At 38.9% G+C, this 20,405-nt stretch overlaps 2 protein-coding genes across 4 annotated transcripts in view; one reads left to right on the forward strand and one right to left on the reverse strand.

Annotated features, from left to right (window-relative positions):
* The window catches only part of CTNNA1 (catenin (cadherin-associated protein), alpha 1, 102kDa), a 218,346-nt gene that overhangs the window by 81,283 nt on the left and 116,658 nt on the right, over positions 1-20,405 (reverse strand). The gene's annotated exons all lie outside the window — the stretch shown is intronic.
* Positions 13,039-16,826, forward strand: LRRTM2 (leucine rich repeat transmembrane neuronal 2). Its single transcript, XM_006891181.1, has 2 exons — positions 13,039-13,475; positions 13,900-16,826. Exons 1-2 carry the CDS (start codon positions 13,472-13,474, stop codon positions 15,444-15,446), a joined length of 1,551 nt encoding a protein of 516 aa, XP_006891243.1. The 5' UTR covers positions 13,039-13,471; the 3' UTR covers positions 15,447-16,826.

Raw genomic sequence — 20,405 nt, forward strand, 5'->3', positions numbered from 1 at the left:
TCTGGCACTTTTCTCAAAAAGCTGGAAATAGAAATATCATGACTCAGCAATTCCACTACTAGAAATAAACCCTAAAGAAACCAGAGCCATGACTCAAAACAGATGTATGTGCACTATGTTTACTGCTGTGTTATTTACAATAGCAAAGAGAAGGAAGCAACCCAAGTGCCCATTCACAAATGTATAGAAAATCTATGGTACATCGACACAATGGGATATAATGAAGCACTGAAAAATAATAAAATAGTAAAACAAAAAACCACCTAGGGTAGCCTGGAGCACAGTATATTGAGTGAAATATCTCAGTCACAAAAAGACAAATACTGCATAACACCACTGTTATAAAATAGGACAGACACAGGAGCAGCTAGAAAGAGAATGACAAAAGAGTAGATAATGAACACTGCATTAGGTCAGATAAGGAAAAGAACTGTCTGAAAGGAATAGATGATTAGACCTTGTATGTATGACAACAATCTGGAACAAGGGGTGCACTGCAGGGAGGGCTGGGGAAGAGGGGCAGAAAATGTTCAAAAATGAAAAAAAAGTAAAAGAAAACATTTTCTGTGTTTAAAATTAAAAAAAGGGGAGGAAACCCACAAAACTAAGAAACTAGCATTCCACAAAACCTGAGTCAGACTGAGTGTATAATGCCTTTTCACCACAGATAAGAAGGTGGACTTCCAGGAAAACTGAGGCTATCATACTCAAGACTTTCAAGTAGAGTATGAGGAGCTTTAAAAGCGAGAGTCAAGTTCACAGATGAAAATAAGCCCAGAGAAAAATGCAGATGTTAAAGAGTCTTTGGAGAGAAATGGTTGAAAACCAAGAGAGCCAGTATCTATTACACGCTTAATCCACATCTTCCTAAACGGTGTGCTGTGACTGTGCAACACATTGTCATTCAATACATGATTAATACATAATAGGAGAAGAAATTTTATCCTAGTTGTTGCACCTGGCCAGGATGGATTATGCACTCAGAATAATCTGAGTATGCAGTAGCAAGAACTGCTGGAAGTGTTATACAAACGCTAAGTTTAGTTTAATCTTTAAGAGTAAAATGGTTGGCTGATTTGCATTCCGAAATTCATTTTAAGGAGTATCCTTTCAAGCTAAAAACCAACATCTATTTCAAGTTTTTCTAATGTCTTATAAAAACAAAAACATAGGTGGTGGTTGTTGCTATGTGCTGTCGAGTTGTTAGTGATTCATAAGCAACCATAAGCACAACAGCTCTGAACTCTGTTCTATCCTGAGCCAACCTTATTGTCTCTGACATACCTACCCCCATTACCCAGTCACTGAATCAATCCATCTCATCAATAGTCTTCCTCTCTTGCGCTGTCCCTCCACCCTTCCAAGCATGATGTCCCTCTCCAAGGACTGGTCCTTCCTTGCAACATGCCCAAAGTATGTCAGATGGAGCTTGAGAATCCTTGCCTCCAAGAAGCAGCCTGGTTTCACCCTCTCTAGGATGAACTTGTTTGTTCTCCTAGCAGTCCATGGTATATATTCAATAACTCTTCTCCAGCACCACAGTTCAAAATATAGGTAGGGACTCCAATAAATATCACTCTCCCTTTTTCCTTTCACCACAAAAACTAGAAGATTAGAAATGAGATTTCAAGATTTGCCTGGGTATTTTCTTAGATGTACATAGGGTCGCTATGAGTCGCAAGCGACTCAACGGTACATAACAACAACAACAACAACATTTTCTTAGATGGCAAAGCTAGCCCACCTATTACCTTAAAATGTTTTGTGGTTCAAGGATACTGCACTTTCTGGGGCACCTACTGTTATGTACCAGTGAGTCAGAACAGACTCATAGCTGATCCTCTCTATCAGTTTTTCAGAGGCTGTAAATACACAGACAGAAACAGATCAGCTTTCTCCTGTGGAACAACTGGTGGATGTGAACTGTACGCCTTATGGTTCTCTGCAACTCTATTACTAAGCCACCAGAGTTCTCTATTCAAAAACACTTTCCCATTAGATTTATGCTGAAACATGGCATTCGGGGTATACACACCACTATGGCTAACAGAGCTGCTACCATACAAAACTGACAATCAGTGAATGGAAATGAACATCTGGCACTGTTGAAGCAAATTCAAGAGACCAGAACTCTCTTCTGTAGTGTACTATAAACAACAAACCAAAACTGTACCTGATTCTATGCCATTGTCACAATTTTTGCTAAGCTCAAATTCATCACTGCAATCAATCCATCTCATTGAGGGGTTTCCCCTCCTTTAATTATACTCCAATTCTCTAAGAAAAAAGTCCTTTTTTTTTTTTTAAATTTCTTTATTTTTCATTTCAATGAACATCTACAGAGATTTCTGGAATTCCATTCATTCATTCATTGTTGCACCCCTCTCCCCGCCCCCCCCCCCCCATTAAGGACTGGTGTCTCCTGATAACATGTCCAAAAAGGCACATGTGAGACAAAGTCTGTTGCCTACAAGAACATGCTGGTCACACTTCTCTCAAGACAGATCTGTGTTTTTGGCAGTTTGGTTCCCTCTCTTTCTTCTAAGAGGGGCAAAAGTTGACAAAACTCATGACAGAGAAAAGTTACAGAGCTCATATTTAAGAAAGGTCCAGCAAAGGATGAAGCATATAGGCTAAGGTACCCTAACCCTAACCTCTTCCTGAGCCAACACATTTCTCCTTTATAAAACTGATCTTCACCTACTCATTAAATTGTGCTGGTGCATAAACTGGGAAATTTTCAGAAACACAAACACACTAAATAGACGAATAATTTTTTTAAAACTCCTCTTTAAAAACACAACAACAACAAAATAATCACCTTCATTTTGATGCTACAAATGACATAGGGGAAAAGAGAATAATAAAAAGACTCATTTACATGAGTATTTCAGGTTATTTTAAATATCTTACTTACAAGGGTATTTTTAAATATCAATGGACTGGTATAGTAAGGTAAGATTTGTGGTAAATCAGGGACTCTTGGTTTCTATTTATGATGATTTAAAATGAAAATAAAAACCCATCTTGAGGTTCTAATCCCCTGTGCCCTTCACTAAAGATAATGGATTATTAGAAAATCTGTTTACTAAAGGCCCTGAAACAATCATGGTTTCTAACTAACCATGAATCTTTATTTTCTGTAGCAAGTGAGTGTTTAATACTAAAAAGATCCTAGCATCAATTTTGCCATTCATTAAAATTAAGGATCTAGAGAAAATCCGTAAAACCTTTCATTGGGACAAATGTCTAATAGGAACAGGTATTTTGTAAGGCATATGGTAAGTACATAATTTTTTTAATAAAAATATTTGCTTTTGTCAAATAGATCTTGAACTTTTTTGAAAGGAATCTGATGCTATGAATTTTAACTGTACACTGTACCTTTCTGTAACCCAGCTGCTTCATAGCTAGAAACTTCGACACCTATACAGACTTGCCTAAGGATACAAAGGTATTAAAAAAGAATTCTCATTTTACACTATCTGCAAAAGCCAAAAGTCCAAAACCAACTACACTGTCTAAAAACTGTATGACAGCAATACAGTAGCTACACAAAGGGAAAGTCCTGAAGTCATTAGAGAGGCAGAATAAATAGCAATACAGAGCCTTTCTCTACTCAAGGACCATTTCAACGCCACCAGTGTTCTCTTAAACTCCAGCAAATCCTAATCCAGCAGTATGTAATGGAAGAGTCAACAATTTAAACAGCAGCTGTAGGAATAGCATGCTTTTATAAGCCTTTCATAAAAGATACAATGCTGCTCTTCTGGGGTCAAGTTTTGTTGCTTTTCTGGCTGGAGCTGAGTTTCAGTCTTTTTTTTTTTTTTTTTTAAAAAAAAAAAAGAAGGCTATCTACTTATTCTGGTTTTGCTCACTGTGCTTTGTTTTAGGGGGTTGGCTTATTTTGGTGCCTTAGTACAAATTACTGTTCCTCCACCCCTGCAAATACGAGGCTTTAGGAAGCAGGCTTGATAGGAGCTGGTCAATAAATAGAAACACACAAACTTGACCTTTTAAATTTAGTCAGATGGATAACAAAGCCCACTAAAACTAAAAGTGAATTCTTCAAATAAGTGAGGGCATAGATTTAACTCTTTTTTATGCAAATGACTTTTGTACAGCCTGTGGTCATCAATGTAAGAGAAACAATACAAATCAGAAACAATACAAAATCTAGAGGGGGGAACAGAAAGGTTTTAAAAAATGTTAAATTTGGCTTTATTTCAGAATTTAAAAAATGGATTCTATACACACAGAAAGAGGAAACATAAAGACCACAAAGCCACAGCAGAAGAATTACGAAAAGGAGCTTAACTATATATAAATCTTCATTAGCCTGTGCATAAGATTTTGAGATGGTGGGATTGCCTATCACCTTTGTACCCAGAGTCCTTACAGTTGAGAAACTCCTAGATTCAGGGGATGAATGACAGCATTGCTTTGACCCACAGCTGACAGGGAAACAAAGTCTTCTTTTATAGTTAATGTCTATGAAAAAGTAAGTATGTTTGTTAAAAAAAAAAAAAACCCCAAATATACTTTAGGGCTTTTTCAGGCCTTTTGTTCATAGGGTCGCTATGAGTCATGCTCGTCTTGACAACAACATACTTTAGGACTGCTCTGTTTTGATGCTTCGGGTAGGAAAAACAAAAGATATTTATGGTTCGGATTTTATCTGCTTAAATTTCTCATAAGGAAGATTTTCCCCTACCTAATAAGATACTAAACTCTAGTGGTAGAGCCTGAATGAAGCTGAGCATGCATCTCTGGTAGTTTAAACCCACGAGAGAGCGGGGCAATTTCCTCTCATGTGATGTACAGCCGTGGAAGGCAATGAAGGGTCAGCTATGAAATCTTGAAGGCAGCAAGTTTGAATTTTCAACATTCAATCCAACTTTTTTCCTGTAAACATTTAGCGTTTCAGAAACTCAAGGAGGATAATGTGAGTTCTACCTGATATAACTTTGGGTTTTCTGGGCTTAATGTTACCCCACGTGTATCATCTGAATGCTAAATATTTGTTGCTGAATCACCTAGCTCGAACACAGACTATCTCTAGCACAAGAGTTAGGCTGTCATAGCCCATAAGCACTGCCCATAAGAATTAAAAAAGGAAAAAGCATGTTTCCAAAAAGATAAGGACACACCCCAAACCCCATAGGTCAAAACATGAAACATGACTCATACTATTTTATCACTGTTAACTATTAAGTAACAAAGCCTACCCCACAAAAAAGGTAGCTCAGTTGCTGTTTGTTGAGTCAATTTTTACTCATGCTGACTGTGTACGTGTCAGAATAGAACTGCGAAATATAGTCTTTTTTTGTATGGATTATTTTTCTGAAATTTTTTCAGAATTATCTTCTGAGGTGGCTTGAGATGGATTCAAATTGTTCAATTAACAGTCAAGCAAATTTACCACCTGTACTAGGCAAGGATCCTGACAAGGCACAAAAGATAACAAATAAAATTCAAAGAAGTATAGTGATGGGGATATGCTATCAGACAAGGATGGGGGTCCTGGAAGCCTGCTGTGAACAGATTTTAAAAAGATTCCCAGTAACACAATTATTTATTTACACTCAATAGTGTTGACTGTGTTTGCACCAAGGCTCCCAGTGTCTAGACTATGAAATGTTCTCAGATCTGTTGGCTTTATCTGAGACTACCAACTACCACTTTAGCCAGCCTTCAACATGACGAAAACTGACCTTGTATAGGGACAAGACCCAGTGACTTTCTCCTATTTTAAAAACCTCTTTCTTTCTCATTGCCATCACATAGTAACTAACCCACTCACAATTAATCCGCCAGCAAACTGCACAGGGAGAAAATGACCCACCTTTCTCTTAAGGAGCAGGGGTGGGGTTCAAACTGCTTGCCTTTGGTTGTGTTGTTTTTGTTTGGTTTTTTGGTGGTTTTTTTTTAAATAGCATACAAAAAATTTAAACAAATAGTTGTATCTTTGTTTTCAGATACATACATGCTTGCAAGCAGTGAACAATTAAAAAGACTAGTGAAACTATATACTGTAAAAAGACTAATGAAACTATATACTATAATACAAGTATGTGGTTGTCAAAGACTCCCAAAATCTAGGCTCTCTACCCTACAGGTGCTGTCCAGTTTTGGATAAATGTGTCAAGATTCTACAAGTAGCAATGAAGACTGATACAAGGTTTATTTTAACAAACTTTTCAAGAACACTTCTGTGTAGCACCTGATGCCAAAGAATGAAAATATTAGAAGTGGTAAAGACTTTGAGCATATAATAACTTATCAAACTACCTCCCTACCACAATGGAAGTTGTTATGTCTGTGTATCTGTTTCTTCAAGTGGGGAAAGTAATTCTTCCTAATCAATAGTAAATAGTAAATGTAAACTCTTAATGCAGATGAATGCAGACAACTACTTTCACCTAAATTCTGCAATTCTGCCATCTGACTCACAGAATTTGCTTAAAGCCATTTAAACAGGGGAGGCAGATATTTCTCTTCATCCTTATTGATAAGGCAGTGAAAAATGAAACAGATTATCTCTGAGGAGAAATGTGGGGTCAAGATTGGTGGACGATTTATCAACGATCTGCGTTATGCGGATGACACAACCCTGCTTGCTGAAACTGAGGAGGACCTGAAGCACCTGCTGCAGAGTGTCAAGGACTGCAGCCTACAATATGGATTGAGGCTCAATGTCAAGAAGACAAAGATTCTCACCACTGGACCAATCGGCAGCATCAGGATGGATGGTGAAGAGATTGAGATTGTACACAGCTTTAGTTTGCTTGGCTCCATAGTTAACAGTCTTGGCACCAGCAGCCAGGAAATTAAAAGGCGCATTGCCATGGGAAAGTCTGCTGTTAGGGACCTCTCCAAAGTACTGAAGAGCAGTGGTGTCTCTCTGGAGACTAAGGTGCGTCTGATACAGGCCATAGTCTTCGCAATCACCTGTTATGCATCAGAGAGTTGGACAATGACCAAGGAGGATAGAAGGAGAACTGATGCCTTTGAGCCGTGGTGCTGGAGAAGAGTACTGAGAATACCATGGACTGCTAGGAAAACAAATAGATTTGTCCTGGAGAGGGTTAAACCGGGTGGCTCCTTGGAGGCAAGGATTCTGAGGCTCCGTCTAACTTATTTTGGACATGTAGTGAGGAGAGACCGGTCCTTGGAGAGGGACATCATGCTTGGGAGGGTGGAGGGACGGCGCAGGAGAGGAAGGCCCTCTATGAGGTGGATTGATTCAGTGACTGGGATAATTGGGATGGGAGTGTCAGAGACAGTGCAATTGGCACAGGACAGAGCGGAGTTTAGGGCTGTTGTACATAGGGTCGCTATGAGTCGCAGGCGACTCGACGGCACATAACAACAACAACAGCAACTGCCACTTTAAGTCATATACGTAGGAAAAGAAGGAGAGAGACAAACAGAGTGAGCATGCATGAGTGCAGGAAGAGTGAAGTGCATGGAACTATAGTCTCAATCCAAAAGCCTTTGGTTTGAATCTACCAGTTGCTAGAGGGAGAAAGACGGGCAATCACTTCTCCTGTGATTTAGCCTCTGAAAACTCAAGGAAGGGTCAGCTATGAGTCGCTTCTAACTCAATGGTACATGTACATATACGTAGACACACACACACACACACACACACACACACACACACACACACACACACTCACTCTCACATACATATAGATGCAAACCAAAGCTGCTCTAAAAAATGAAACCAAGAAAAAAGTTCAGAAAGAACAAGAGATTCTGTTCATTACTTTTTATAAAAGAAAGGTAAAGAGTAAACAGTGATATAAAATTCTATCAACAGGAAGTATATTAAGGCAAACATATCTTCCTTGATTCTATGGTCTGTATACTTTCTGAACCCAAAGAAAGGGCAGGTGAGAAAAGTGGCTGGAACTCTGCCCTCTGGGTGCTGTGATACAGAAGGCATTAAGAAATACATCAAGAAATTACGCTCAATTGCATCTGCTCTTCTCTGGGCAATTTTCCTTGCCCACAAATTTGTTATAATCGTACTGGAGTAATATGATTTAAGTAGTTTCAATTTGTTAGGATGTAAGAGGTATGCCAAGCAAACAAGAAAGTAGAAAGAAACCAAGAGTCTTAAGAGGATGGAACTACTTCTCCTTCTTAATTAGAGTGCTCATTCCTAAGCATAGTTGCTCTAATCCAATTGAATCAAAAGCTTCTTCCCACATGGAACTAAAATTGTTACTTGAGGGATGAACTTAATCTAGTTCTTCCTATATGGCAAAAGTTTTTTAAAATCCAAGGATAGGTGGCTTTAACAATGGCATATACCATATCCTAAGCTTTTCTTTTTTCCTTTGCAGAGAGGAAAAAGTCAAGCTGCGTTTTTATTTTTTTTTTTAAGCGGGGGGAGTTCCTGTAGAAGAGTGTTCTAAAGCACTGACTTGCAGTCTATAAGAATCTAAACAGACCTATAAACTTATAGACAGCATAGGTAACAAAATTTTTCTGCACGTTGGAAATAAGAAATAAGGAAAACAATATCCTTGAAATCTACAACAGGACATCTTTCTTTTCCTACACTGACCAGAAAGTAGAACACAGTAAGAGTACCAATGCAGCCTTATTCTTGCAGACACAAGAAATGTTGCTGTTGTTAAATGCCATCAAATTGAGTACAATTCAGAGCATACCCTTGAACAACCTATCTGAACCCTGTCCTATTCTTGCACCACGCTCATAATCTCTGACACACTGGAGCCCACTGTTGAGTCACTGTATCACTTCAACTGGTTGAGAGTCTTCCTCCCCTTCACCATCCCTCCACCTTTCTAAACAGGATATCCCTCTCCAAGGAGTAACTTTCTCCTAGTAACATGTCCCAAGAAGGTGAGAAGAAGCTTCACTATTCTTGCTGCCGAGGAGCACTCTGGTTGCACTTTCTCTAAGACATATCTATTTGTTCCTTTGGCAGTCCATGGAGTATTCAGTACTCTTCAACACGACAGTTCAGGAGCATCAATTCTTCTGTCTTCCTCATTCACTATCCAGCTCTCAGATGCATAACAAGTGACTAAAAAGACCATGGCTTGAAAAAGGCACAACTTAGTCCTCAAACTAACACCACCGCTCTGCAATAATTTAGAGAGGTCCCTGGCTGCAGACTTCCTCAGTGCAATATGTCTCCTGATCTCCTGGCTGCTGGTAACAAGTATTCACTGTGGATCCAAGTAAGATGAAGTCGTTGACTATTTCAATCTTTTGTCCACCCATCACGATTCTGCCTATTGGTTCTAGTGGTGAGAATTTTTTGTTTTCTTGATGTTGAGATGCAATACTTATTAAAGACTATGTGGCTATTGTTATTTGCCATCAAATCCTCTGTGACAGTGACCCTGCATACAATAGCTCTGAACCCTGCATTTATACTGAGCCAATCTCACTGTCTCTGACAAACCTACCCCCATTAGCTTACTGAGTCAATCTATTTTATCCATGATCTTCCTTTCTTACAGTGTCCCTTCACCTTTCCAAGCATGATGTCCTTCTTCAAGGACTGTTCTCTCCGGACAACATATCCAAAACATAAGACAGAGCTTCAAACTCCTTGCCTCCAAGGAGCAGCTTGATCTCACCCTCTCTAGGACAGACCTATTTGTTCTCTTGGCAGTCCATGGTATGTCCAATACTCCTCCAGCACCACAACTCAAGGGCATCGATTCTTCTTCTATCATCCTTAGTCAATGTCCAGCTCTTTGATTTGACTTTCTGCAGCGAGTGCTTCAAGCTCTCCTCACTTTCAGTGAACAAGGTTGTGTCATCTGCATAACGAAGGTTATTGATGAGTCTGCCTCCAATTCTAATGTTACCATCCTTTTTCAGAGTCCAGCTCCTTGAATATGGAAAAAGAATACAACCCTGAAACATACCTTTCTTAATTCTAAACAATGTATTATAGTAGTATTTCCAAGAAATATTAGCAAGGGAATTCTCCTTGGATCTAGCAGCAACTGCCTTAGAATTCTAGGCTTCACTATTAGACTCTACCTACCTAATCTTTCCCCAATCCCACCCATCTCTTTTTACAGGTATTATTAGACCTGCTATATGGTCTGAAAGAAGGAAGTACCAGAGGAATGTCTATCTGTGCTTCATTGATTATGCAAAGACATTTGACTGTGTGGACCATAACAAACTGTGGCTGACTCTGAGAAGAATGGGAATCCCAGAACACTTGATCGTGCTAATGCGAAACCTATACTTGGACCAAGAGGCAGTAGTCAGAACAGAGCAAGGAAATACTGCATGGTTCAAAATTGGGAAGGGTGTACGCCAGGGATGTGTCCTATCTCCATACCTTTTGAACCTGTATGCAGAACAGATCATCCAGTAGGCTGGGCTCTATGAGGAGAAATGCGGCAAGCATCAGGATTGGTGGAAAATCTATCAACAATCTGCGTTATGCAGATGACACAACCCTGCTTGCTGCAGGGGGTCTAGGACTACAGCCTTCAATATGGACTGAGGCTCAATGTCAAGAAAACAAAGACAATTGGCAGCATCAGGATGGATGGTGAAGAGATTGACATTGTTCACAGATTTAATCTGCTTGGATCAACACTTTTGGCACCAGCAGCCAGGAAATTAAAAGACGTATTGCAATGGGAAAGTCGGCTGTTAGGGACCTCTATAAAGTACTGAAAAGCAATGGTGTCTCTCTGGAGATTAAGGTGCATCAGATACAGGCCATGGTCTTTGCAACCACTTGTTATGCATCAGAGAGTTGGACAATGACTAGGGAGGACAGAAGGAGAATTGATGCCTTTGAGCTTTGTTGGACAAGAGTATTGAGGGTACCATGGACTGCTAAAAAACACAGATTTATCCTGGAGAGGATTAAACTGGACTGCTTATTGGAGGCAAGGATTCTGAGACTTCATCTGACATACTGTGGTCATGTTGTGAGGAAAGACCAGTCCTTGGAGAAGGACAGCATGCTTGGGAGGGTGGAGGACAGGCGCAGGAGGAGAAGGCCCTCTAGGAGATGGACTGATTCGGTGACTAGGGTAATCGGGATGAGATTGGCACAGGACAGAACAGAGTTTAGGGCAGTTATACATAGGGTCGCTATGAGTCGCAAGGGACTCAATGGCACATAACAACATATGGTCTGAAAACACTCCAGGCCTATTTCTGTATTTTTCTCCAATAAAATTCTTACACTTCTTATCACAAGCTGGAGCCTAGGTCAATGACAACTCAATCTGTCAAATTTGCATTTTTGCCAGCTGACAGCACCTTTACATGGGTTCCTTAATGAAGGGACCTCGGAGTGGAGTCTTCTAGTCCCACACAAAAAGAAAAGGCCTTATGATATTGACTTCTTAGATCTGTCCAAAGGGGTGAAGTCCTTAGAAGACAACTGTGCAAGGATGCCCTCATTTCACAGATGCTAGTGTTGTTAAGTACTGTCAAGTTGTTTCCAATTCATAAACACCCCATATACAATAAATCGAAACTCTGCCTGATCATGTGCCATTCTTCACTGTTCTAGTCACTATGTCAAGCCATCTCATTAAATGTCCTCTTCTCCTTCCCTGACCCTCATCAAGTTATTGTCTAAATACTGACCCCTCCTGATAACATCTCTGAAACATGTAAGTTCAAGTCTCCCAATTTTTGCTTCTAAGGAGCACTTTGGCTGTGCTTCACAGGATACACACTGAAGGATTGTGCCTCTACAGCTAAGAAAGATTTACTGAGGCTAAGTGTCAGTGATATGGAAAACTGGTACAGGGTTAAATCAGTACAGCCAGGTGTATTTGGAAGATGCTTTACCTTCACCAAGACTGAAAACATGACAATGACTCAAACTAGAAATCTCTTTCACATAACACTAAACCAGGAGCTATAAATTCATAGCCAGGTATAAATAGTAATAACACTGTTTAACAGAGAAAAGCTAGATGAGGTCAAGTAAAAGGAGCCACAACAAAAATCCCTTTAAGGAAATAGAAATGACCTTTTATATTCACTAGAGTGATTCCAACAACAGTTAGCATGAGACACCAATAAGTTCCTATGTGTCAATATTAAGTGTGCAAATGCTCTATTGTTTGAGTGTCACAGCCTCAATTCACAGGCAGCAAAGGTTTTTTTGGTTTAAAGAAAAGATGAAATTGAGGTAAATGCAAAGAAGCATGTTAAAATCCAGCCACACTGTATCACTTGTCTTATAACACTTCTGTTCCAGTGCCAGCACTTAAGGTATGCAACATTAAAATGACCGTATCACTCTACCTTTTTCTTGTAAAAGAACATCAAAGATCAAATCACCATTATTTTCCAACCAGGATTGTGATTTAAAAATGTTATAAAACAGGAGCAAAAGAAGTCTCTTTAATTAGCATTCTCATGAGATTTTTCAGAATAATCAAATCCTTTGTTTTGGAAGCTTTTCTCTTTTAAGAGGTGGGTGCGTAGACAGGCATCCTTTTTCATTTGGTTTATGATTTTTAAGCCAAGCCTACTTAGCTAGCTTACGAATACATCTAAAGCAAATCAGTCATACTTCTATTTTAACCAAACATGACAGCAAGACGGTTAAGTAGCAGCTCCCCAAACTGCCAGAGCAGTGGCCACTGTCTTGCATATAGTATGGTGTTAAATCAGCACTTCATAAATCGTGCAGGCTCCTTCCCAGTTAGATGATCTCTCTATGCAGAATCGGCAGTCTAACACTGGCTCTTGCAAGCATTAAAAAATCATCACTCTGTTAACCCAACTCACTGTTCAGATGGGTCTTCCTGAATGCAGCCTTTATTACAATATCATTGCTGCTTCCTACTCAGAAGATATACCATGCTTTTAAGTCAGGAGTTTTTCTTTCTTGCTTTATTTTAATCAAGGGGTCTTGCAATAACCCCAACACTGTTAAAAAGCACGGTGCTTTATAACAGTAAAGCTTCTGGAAAACCCAAACAAAAGACACGTCACCCGGTGACGTCAGCCTATATACAGTTCTGTGTGGTCGCAGCACATAAGCAAATCCATTCTTGTGCCGTTTCTCGGAAAAGCTTTTCAGTAAATGCACTCATGCTGCTCCAGGAGCTCTTCTCTGCAACAAGCCGCCCATCTGCCATCAACAAGTTAAGACCAAGCAAACTAACGGCTGCAGAAAGGAAGAGACTGGAGCTCTGATTAACCAGCTGAGCAGTTGGAGAAGAAGGAAATAACTTATAATTCAAACTGATTCAGAGGATCAGAGTGGTCACAAAAAAGAAAGCCAACGGCTTTTTAGAGGAATATCCTAAAGAAAATACAAACAACTCACCCTGGTGGATTAAATTTTTTACACAGAGCCTGGCACACAGAAAACAGGAAACTGCTGAAAGGCTCCTGCACGTTAGAGCCTTATACGGACTCACTGCGCTGAGTCTAAGAACCACGACTGAATGCAGCCTCCAATGTGCTCAGAAGAATGGGTAAGTCCATGCCTTCTTATGTCTTATACAGACAGCAAGGAATCATGTTTTTAAAATGAGCCACTGAATTCACATTTTAGGAGTGAAATCACTGTTACATTTCTTTTTTTCTGGTTTGTTTGGGTTTTTTAAATTTTGAGGTTTATATGAAAGCATAGAATGCTCATGGCAGGGACATGTTTTATTTTTAAATGATGTTTAACTTTTGTCTGGTTATACAAATAAGGTTAGTTCTTCTGCAGCAAATAAAAAAAAAAGTTATATGCAAGGAAATCTCTCGCCATGATGTTATGTTGTTTGTTGGGGGTTTTTTTGTTGTTGTTGTTGTGTGGTTTTTTGGTTTTTGTTGTTTTTTTTCTCAATAGCCCATATGATCTGCTGAAAAATATCCTATCTTCTTGTTTCCTTAAATTATATTCTGCAGGCTTACATTTCAAGTGGCCATTAGGGGCCCCTATGCTGGCAGCAATATATGCAATGAGTATGGTTTTAAAAATGCTGCCTGCCCTGGGTATGGCGTGTCCACCCAAATGCCGCTGCGAGAAGCTGCTCTTCTACTGCGACTCTCAGGGCTTCCACTCAGTGCCAAACACCACAGACAAGGGCTCTCTGGGCCTGTCTCTGAGGCACAATCACATCACGGAGCTTGAAAGGGATCAATTTGCCAGCTTCAGTCAACTTACCTGGCTTCACTTAGACCACAATCAAATTTCAACAGTAAAAGAAGATGCTTTTCAAGGACTATACAAACTTAAGGAGTTAATCTTAAGCTCCAACAAAATATTTTATTTGCCAAACACAACTTTTACCCAACTAATTAACCTGCAAAATTTGGACTTGTCTTTTAATCAGCTGTCATCTCTGCACCCAGAGCTTTTCTACGGCCTCCGGAAGCTGCAGACCTTGCACTTACGGTCCAACTCCCTGCGGACTATACCAGTACGCCTGTTCTGGGACTGTCGTAGTCTGGAGTTTCTGGATTTGAGCACAAACCGTTTGCGAAGTTTGGCTCGCAATGGATTTGCAGGATTAATCAAACTGAGAGAGCTTCACCTGGAGCACAACCAGCTGACGAAGATTAATTTTGCTCATTTCCTCCGGCTAAGCAGTCTGCACATGCTCTTCTTACAATGGAACAAAATTAGCAACTTGACGTGTGGAATGGAGTGGACCTGGGGCACTTTAGAAAAGCTAGACTTGACTGGAAATGAAATCAAAGCAATTGACTTGACAGTGTTTGAAACTATGCCTAACCTTAAAATACTCCTACTGGATAACAACAAGTTAAGCAGCCTTGATTCTAAGATTTTAAACTCCCTGAGATCTCTGACGACTGTTGGCCTCTCTGGCAATCTGTGGGAATGCAGCCCCCGAATATGTGCGTTGGCCTCTTGGCTGGGCAGTTTCCAAGGTCGGTGGGAGCATTCCATCCTATGCCACAGTCCTGACCACACCCAAGGAGAGGATATTCTAGACGCAGTCCATGGTTTTCAGCTCTGCTGGAATCTGTCAACCACTGTAACTGCCATGGCTACAACTTATAGAGATCCAACCACTGAATATACAAAAAGAATAAGCTCATCAAGTTACCATGTGGGAGACAAAGAAATCCCAACAACTGCAGGCATAGCAGTTACTACAGAGGAACACTTTCCTGAACCAGACAATGCCATTTTCACTCAAAGGGTTATTACTGGAACAATGGCTTTATTGTTTTCTTTCTTTTTTATTATTTTTATAGTGTTCATCTCCAGGAAGTGCTGCCCTCCCACTTTAAGAAGAATTAGGCAGTGCTCAATGATTCAGAACCACAGGCAGCTCCGATCCCAAACACGACTCCATATGTCAAACATGTCAGACCAAGGACCGTATAATGAATATGAACCCACCCATGAAGGACCCTTCATCATCATTAACGGTTATGGACAGTGCAAGTGTCAGCAGCTGCCATACAAAGAATGTGAAGTATAATATCCATCTGACATCAAAAATCACATCAGATAAGTAAGATATTTTACATAGTAGGGGCTAAATACATATCTAATTTTTACAAATGGTGACATTAAGCCTAATTTTCCAAACCAAGTGGAGACTTAGTTTTGGAAGTGTTTTAAGTATTTTAAATTTTTTTTAAAACAAAACCATATTTTAAGTGTTAAAAAAAGCAATGCTCACATTAATTTGCACTTCTACTGGAAAGCCGAAAATGCTCACTTCAAAATAAGATGTTTCATGTATGTAATTATATACTATCATGTATAAATATTTACACTAAGGTCTCCATAAGCTACGTTTTTTTTTTCCAACTGAAAACAGTATGGAAAGAAGTTACTGAGCAGAAAAAAATAGGGGGAGATCAATACTTATTTGATCATTGCTCTCTATTTCCATATATAACAGGATTGCTGCTTAAAACAGAGACTTATCAAAGTTCTGTTATGATAATTTGGTAGTAATTCAAATCAACAATCTACTGCCAGGATGAGAAGTAGAATTTCACAAATGTTGAAATCTGTTAAATATTACACACGCTTCTTCCCAAGTTTTGGCCTGGGTTATCAGATATTATCAAAGTCTACATCATGAAATCAGAATCTTTCACATAATTCTAATAAACTGAGTGACTCCTTAATATAATTAAACAATGAATCCAAGTGTTTGTGAAAAAGTCCCATCACAATGAAATCAATACCAAATAATTACACTGACTTTTTATCATACATCTACTTTGATTTATAATGGACATATTGATTTGTGTGGCATTTAGATTATTATTTTAAACTAGTGTAAATGGTCATTTTACTAATTTACTAAATTCTGTATTTACATTTATATTTTTAAATATTTTAAAACTATTACAGATGAAAGAGAGAAATTGAGTCAATTCTCTATGGTATGTTCCCTCCAGTTTGGCAAACATACTTGTATGTACATGTATGTGCATGTGTACGTACACACACACACAGTCTCTCAATAATCATCATCAGAGATTACTTTGCAAAAAAGATTTAAATCTTTTTCTCTTTCCCAAAATTTCAAACCTCAAGGAGTAGAATTAAATAACTAGCTAGCAACAGGCTTAACACTGATTCTTGTTGGAAGGTATTATAAAGATATGACTGAAAAATCACATTTTAAAATAGAATATGCTAAACTTTGACCTTTTAATACACATACCATCTATATTGTGAGAACAGTTCCTTCTAAGAAGGGATTGGCACACTACTGAGGTGAACTCATGGGTAGAACACTCTATCTACATGCATATACAGCCACACAGCAGTTATCCTGAAGGTGGTGAGGGGTAACACGATAAATAGGAAGGGCTGTATTTTAAAATCTGTTTCTTAGAGAAGCAGATTAAGTGAAATAAAAAGAGAGTGAGGCAACCAGGTGACTGCACAATCTATATTAACAGGGCAACAGCACATAAACTGAAAAGGGAAAGAGGTTTCTGTAGTGTTAATATAAACATCCCATAACTAACAAATGATAATGGTACCATATTTTCAAGCAGAAAGAATAAGTATTTCATTTCTTCACTTATGATTTCTGTGGAGAAATGCAGATATATTTAGGGTTTAGATGGAAGTTACAAATTCACACTGAGTTTCTTCCATAAACAATGATACATATGTACAGAAGCAAAATCAGGGCACAGGCCTGATTTTAGATGAACATGTTTACAACTGCCATTTATCTTACGAGAGGGGGGCACAAATCCATAAGAAAAAAGTACTACCATAAAAAAGAAAGCAATCTTTTCCTAAATTCATAAGATACTCTTCACTCAAGACACTCTTTCTTCCCATGTTTGAACTGAATAATGACCATCATTTAACCCTTCCTTATCATTTAATGAGTGTTTCTCACCGTTAATACTGCCAAGAGTTAATGCCTATATCTCAAAAAAAATACACCCCAACAAGATGCAAGAAAAGGTCTCAAATCATGGTAAAAATATGCTCTCTGAATTGTTTAAGGTAGAAAGATCACTCTAACGAAGCCTCTGCCCAGTTCAGCTGATTTTGAACAGAGAGCATTTCACTTCTTGTTAAACCAGGCCCTTTGGGCTTGCCTGGGCAGCCACAGAAGCAGACATAACGAGATAGATTGCAGCTCACTGCCTCTCCACTGAAGGGCTAGAGCAGAAGTCCCTGAAAATAAGAGCTCGAGAGCTAAAACTTACCAAGCCATTTATTAGAGGACAACTTAGTCAAACACAACTGTGGTTTAAGCATAAAACATTTCACCAATTACGAAAGATATGTTCCATTATTTCAACCACTATAAAAATTAATCAAACTGTAAGCTGGAACGGTGAGACATGTGGGCTAGGAATCCCCACATTAACCCTAATGAATAAAATCGGTTAAGTGGACCACCAAATGGCAAAATCCTAAATGTATATGGAAAAGCCTGCTATTTATTACTGTCAGGAGAAGAGCATAACCAAGGCACATTTTCCCTTGAAAAACAACAGACTTCCCACCACCCCCACCCCCCCCCCCACCCCCTCTTTTTTGTAATAATAACCTTTGGAAATGAGTAATAGTGCCAAATAGGTATTTTCCCTTTACATTTACAAAGTAAACTTCCCCTATTCTATTGCCTACAGAAGGCAGGATTCCATTTAATTTTGGTCTGTGTTTCAGTATCAGCACAAGTTTGAAGATGAGACTGTTAGGCATCTGTGCTCTCTTTACCAACTGGCTAGGATGGAACATCACGGCAACACTGCAGATCCTGTTAACACAGTGTTCAGGCTTTCATTTTATCTTTTTAAATAGGATTTATCCTCTTCTCTTTCCTACCCCCACCCCCCCTCCTCAATACCTTTTTTCTCTTTAGTCATTAGTTTTTGAGGTTCGAGAAAAGTCCTGATTTAAACAAGAACCAGAAAAAAAAAACACACAATTTAATCTTTCTGGAAATAAATGAAAGGTAAAAGCAAATAAAGGCTATAATACTGTACCCACCCAGCAACCAAGAGCTAGTTTGGAATCACTTAAGATTTATTTCTGTAGCTTGCCAGAGATTTCAATCACCTTTTTGAAATGTGGGCTGGTAAATTTTGCAAATCCACACACAACTCTGAGAATACCCACTGCCAACATAAAAATGCAAAGACACTAATTTTTTAAGCCAAAAATCTGCACTAACACATGTAATTTCTTAATGCGCCTAAGTTAATTTCTGTACCAATTCAATGAAGGGAAGTGACTGAACTCTCCAATACCACTAATTATTAAAATCCATCTGCTTATTCAAATGCTAGTTACTAGAAGCTTTCCAATAAAAATAAGCCCTATATAGCACTATGCCTGAATTCTAAAATTTTAAATAGTCATATTTTCTTAATGCATATTTCCTATAGACAGCTATTGGAGGGGGATGTTATAAATACCCTATTTTCTCACATTGAAGTATAGATTCCAATACAAAATTTTTTAAAGAATATTTTTAACAGCAGACTTACATGATAAGAGACAGTGACATGCTTTGGAACATACCTTTCACATTTAATTGGTTAGAATCCTTCAGCTAGAAAGGCAAAGTTAATAGGCAATAGGTAAAAGTTAATAGGACCAACCACAAGATAAGTATTTCACTACCTAACTTGGGGAAAACTCACATTACTTGAATAAAGTAAAAAACAAATTCAAAAGGATTGTTTATCCTGCGGATGCAAATATTTGGAACTTCTATTCTTTCAACTGACCGTTTATTTCTTGGTGATTTAAAAAACAAAAACAAACAAATAAACAAACCAAAAAACCATCAACCTATACATGGAACATTTGATGAATCTTCCTATCAACATGGAGCCTGGAGACTCCAACTCTAATCCAAACACATCGTGTTCAGTTACCTTCAAGAGCCATTTTTGGTGGGAGGTGGGCAGGTGAGTTGGGGCAGGGGAGAAGATACTATTATATGGGGGAAATGAGGGAGGGGAAAGGCAACAAAGTGCAGTGTACAGGAAAGTTTTGTTATTAAAATTGTGTATACTGTAAAAATTGAATGGGTTTTATTTTAAACTTTTTCCTTGGTAGCCTATAGATTTTGACATGTGAACTTTAAAAAGCCATTTGTAATAGATGTAGAAACTTAAGTGAATAATCGTTTGATACCATGTTGCTCGACAATGCCAAATGTGTTATTAAAAAGGACAGGTATTATCTTGTCTTCATTCAGAAAGAGGCAAAAACGAGAAGGAAATAAGGTGTATACACCAAGAAAATCACCGATTCAATGAAATAACCATTTTTCTGTAAGCGGCTGTCATCAAAATCATACTCCTTAGCAAAGAGACAAACAGGTGGCCCTGAGACTCACAGGGTCTAGGGTGACTATCATTCCACTCCAAGGTGGACAGCCACCATTGTCTGGGAAAATTTAAAAAGGAATCCAATTGCTGGTACCTACAGCTAACAGCAACTTGGCCCCTACCTTATCAGTTAGGATAACTCTCAGCAGCACCTTGTACAACATCTGGGGGAGGAAGAGAGTATGGTTTTGACCATGTTAGGGACATTACGGATCCCTATCTGGCCCACTTTACCTCAAACGCCAGCTCAGCATATATGGAAGGGAGCATGGAAGACAAGATGTATAGCTAGTGTCTTTCTTTTGGCACAGATAACCTGAGACAACATCCTACACCCGCCCAGATGGTTGTAGGGGACAGACACTTTTGCCATTCCCCCAACCCACACCCCCTGCACTGTAGTGATGCAGCAACACATGACAGGTGGGAAGAAGTAATACTGGACAAAAAAGTTACAAGAGACAGAGTTCTGACAGCAGGAAACTCAGTAGTTACTAGTGCAGAGACAGGAAGCACAACACACAATTTTACCTTCAATGCACTTGAGTGCACTGTGTTAATTTTAAATTGCATAAAAGGAATTCATATACTTTATAAGG

This window comes from Elephantulus edwardii, unplaced genomic scaffold (genome assembly GCF_000299155.1).
Source record: "Elephantulus edwardii isolate Elephantulus edwardi_28Jun2011 unplaced genomic scaffold, EleEdw1.0 scaffold00095, whole genome shotgun sequence".
Taxonomy (NCBI): domain Eukaryota; kingdom Metazoa; phylum Chordata; class Mammalia; order Macroscelidea; family Macroscelididae; genus Elephantulus; species Elephantulus edwardii.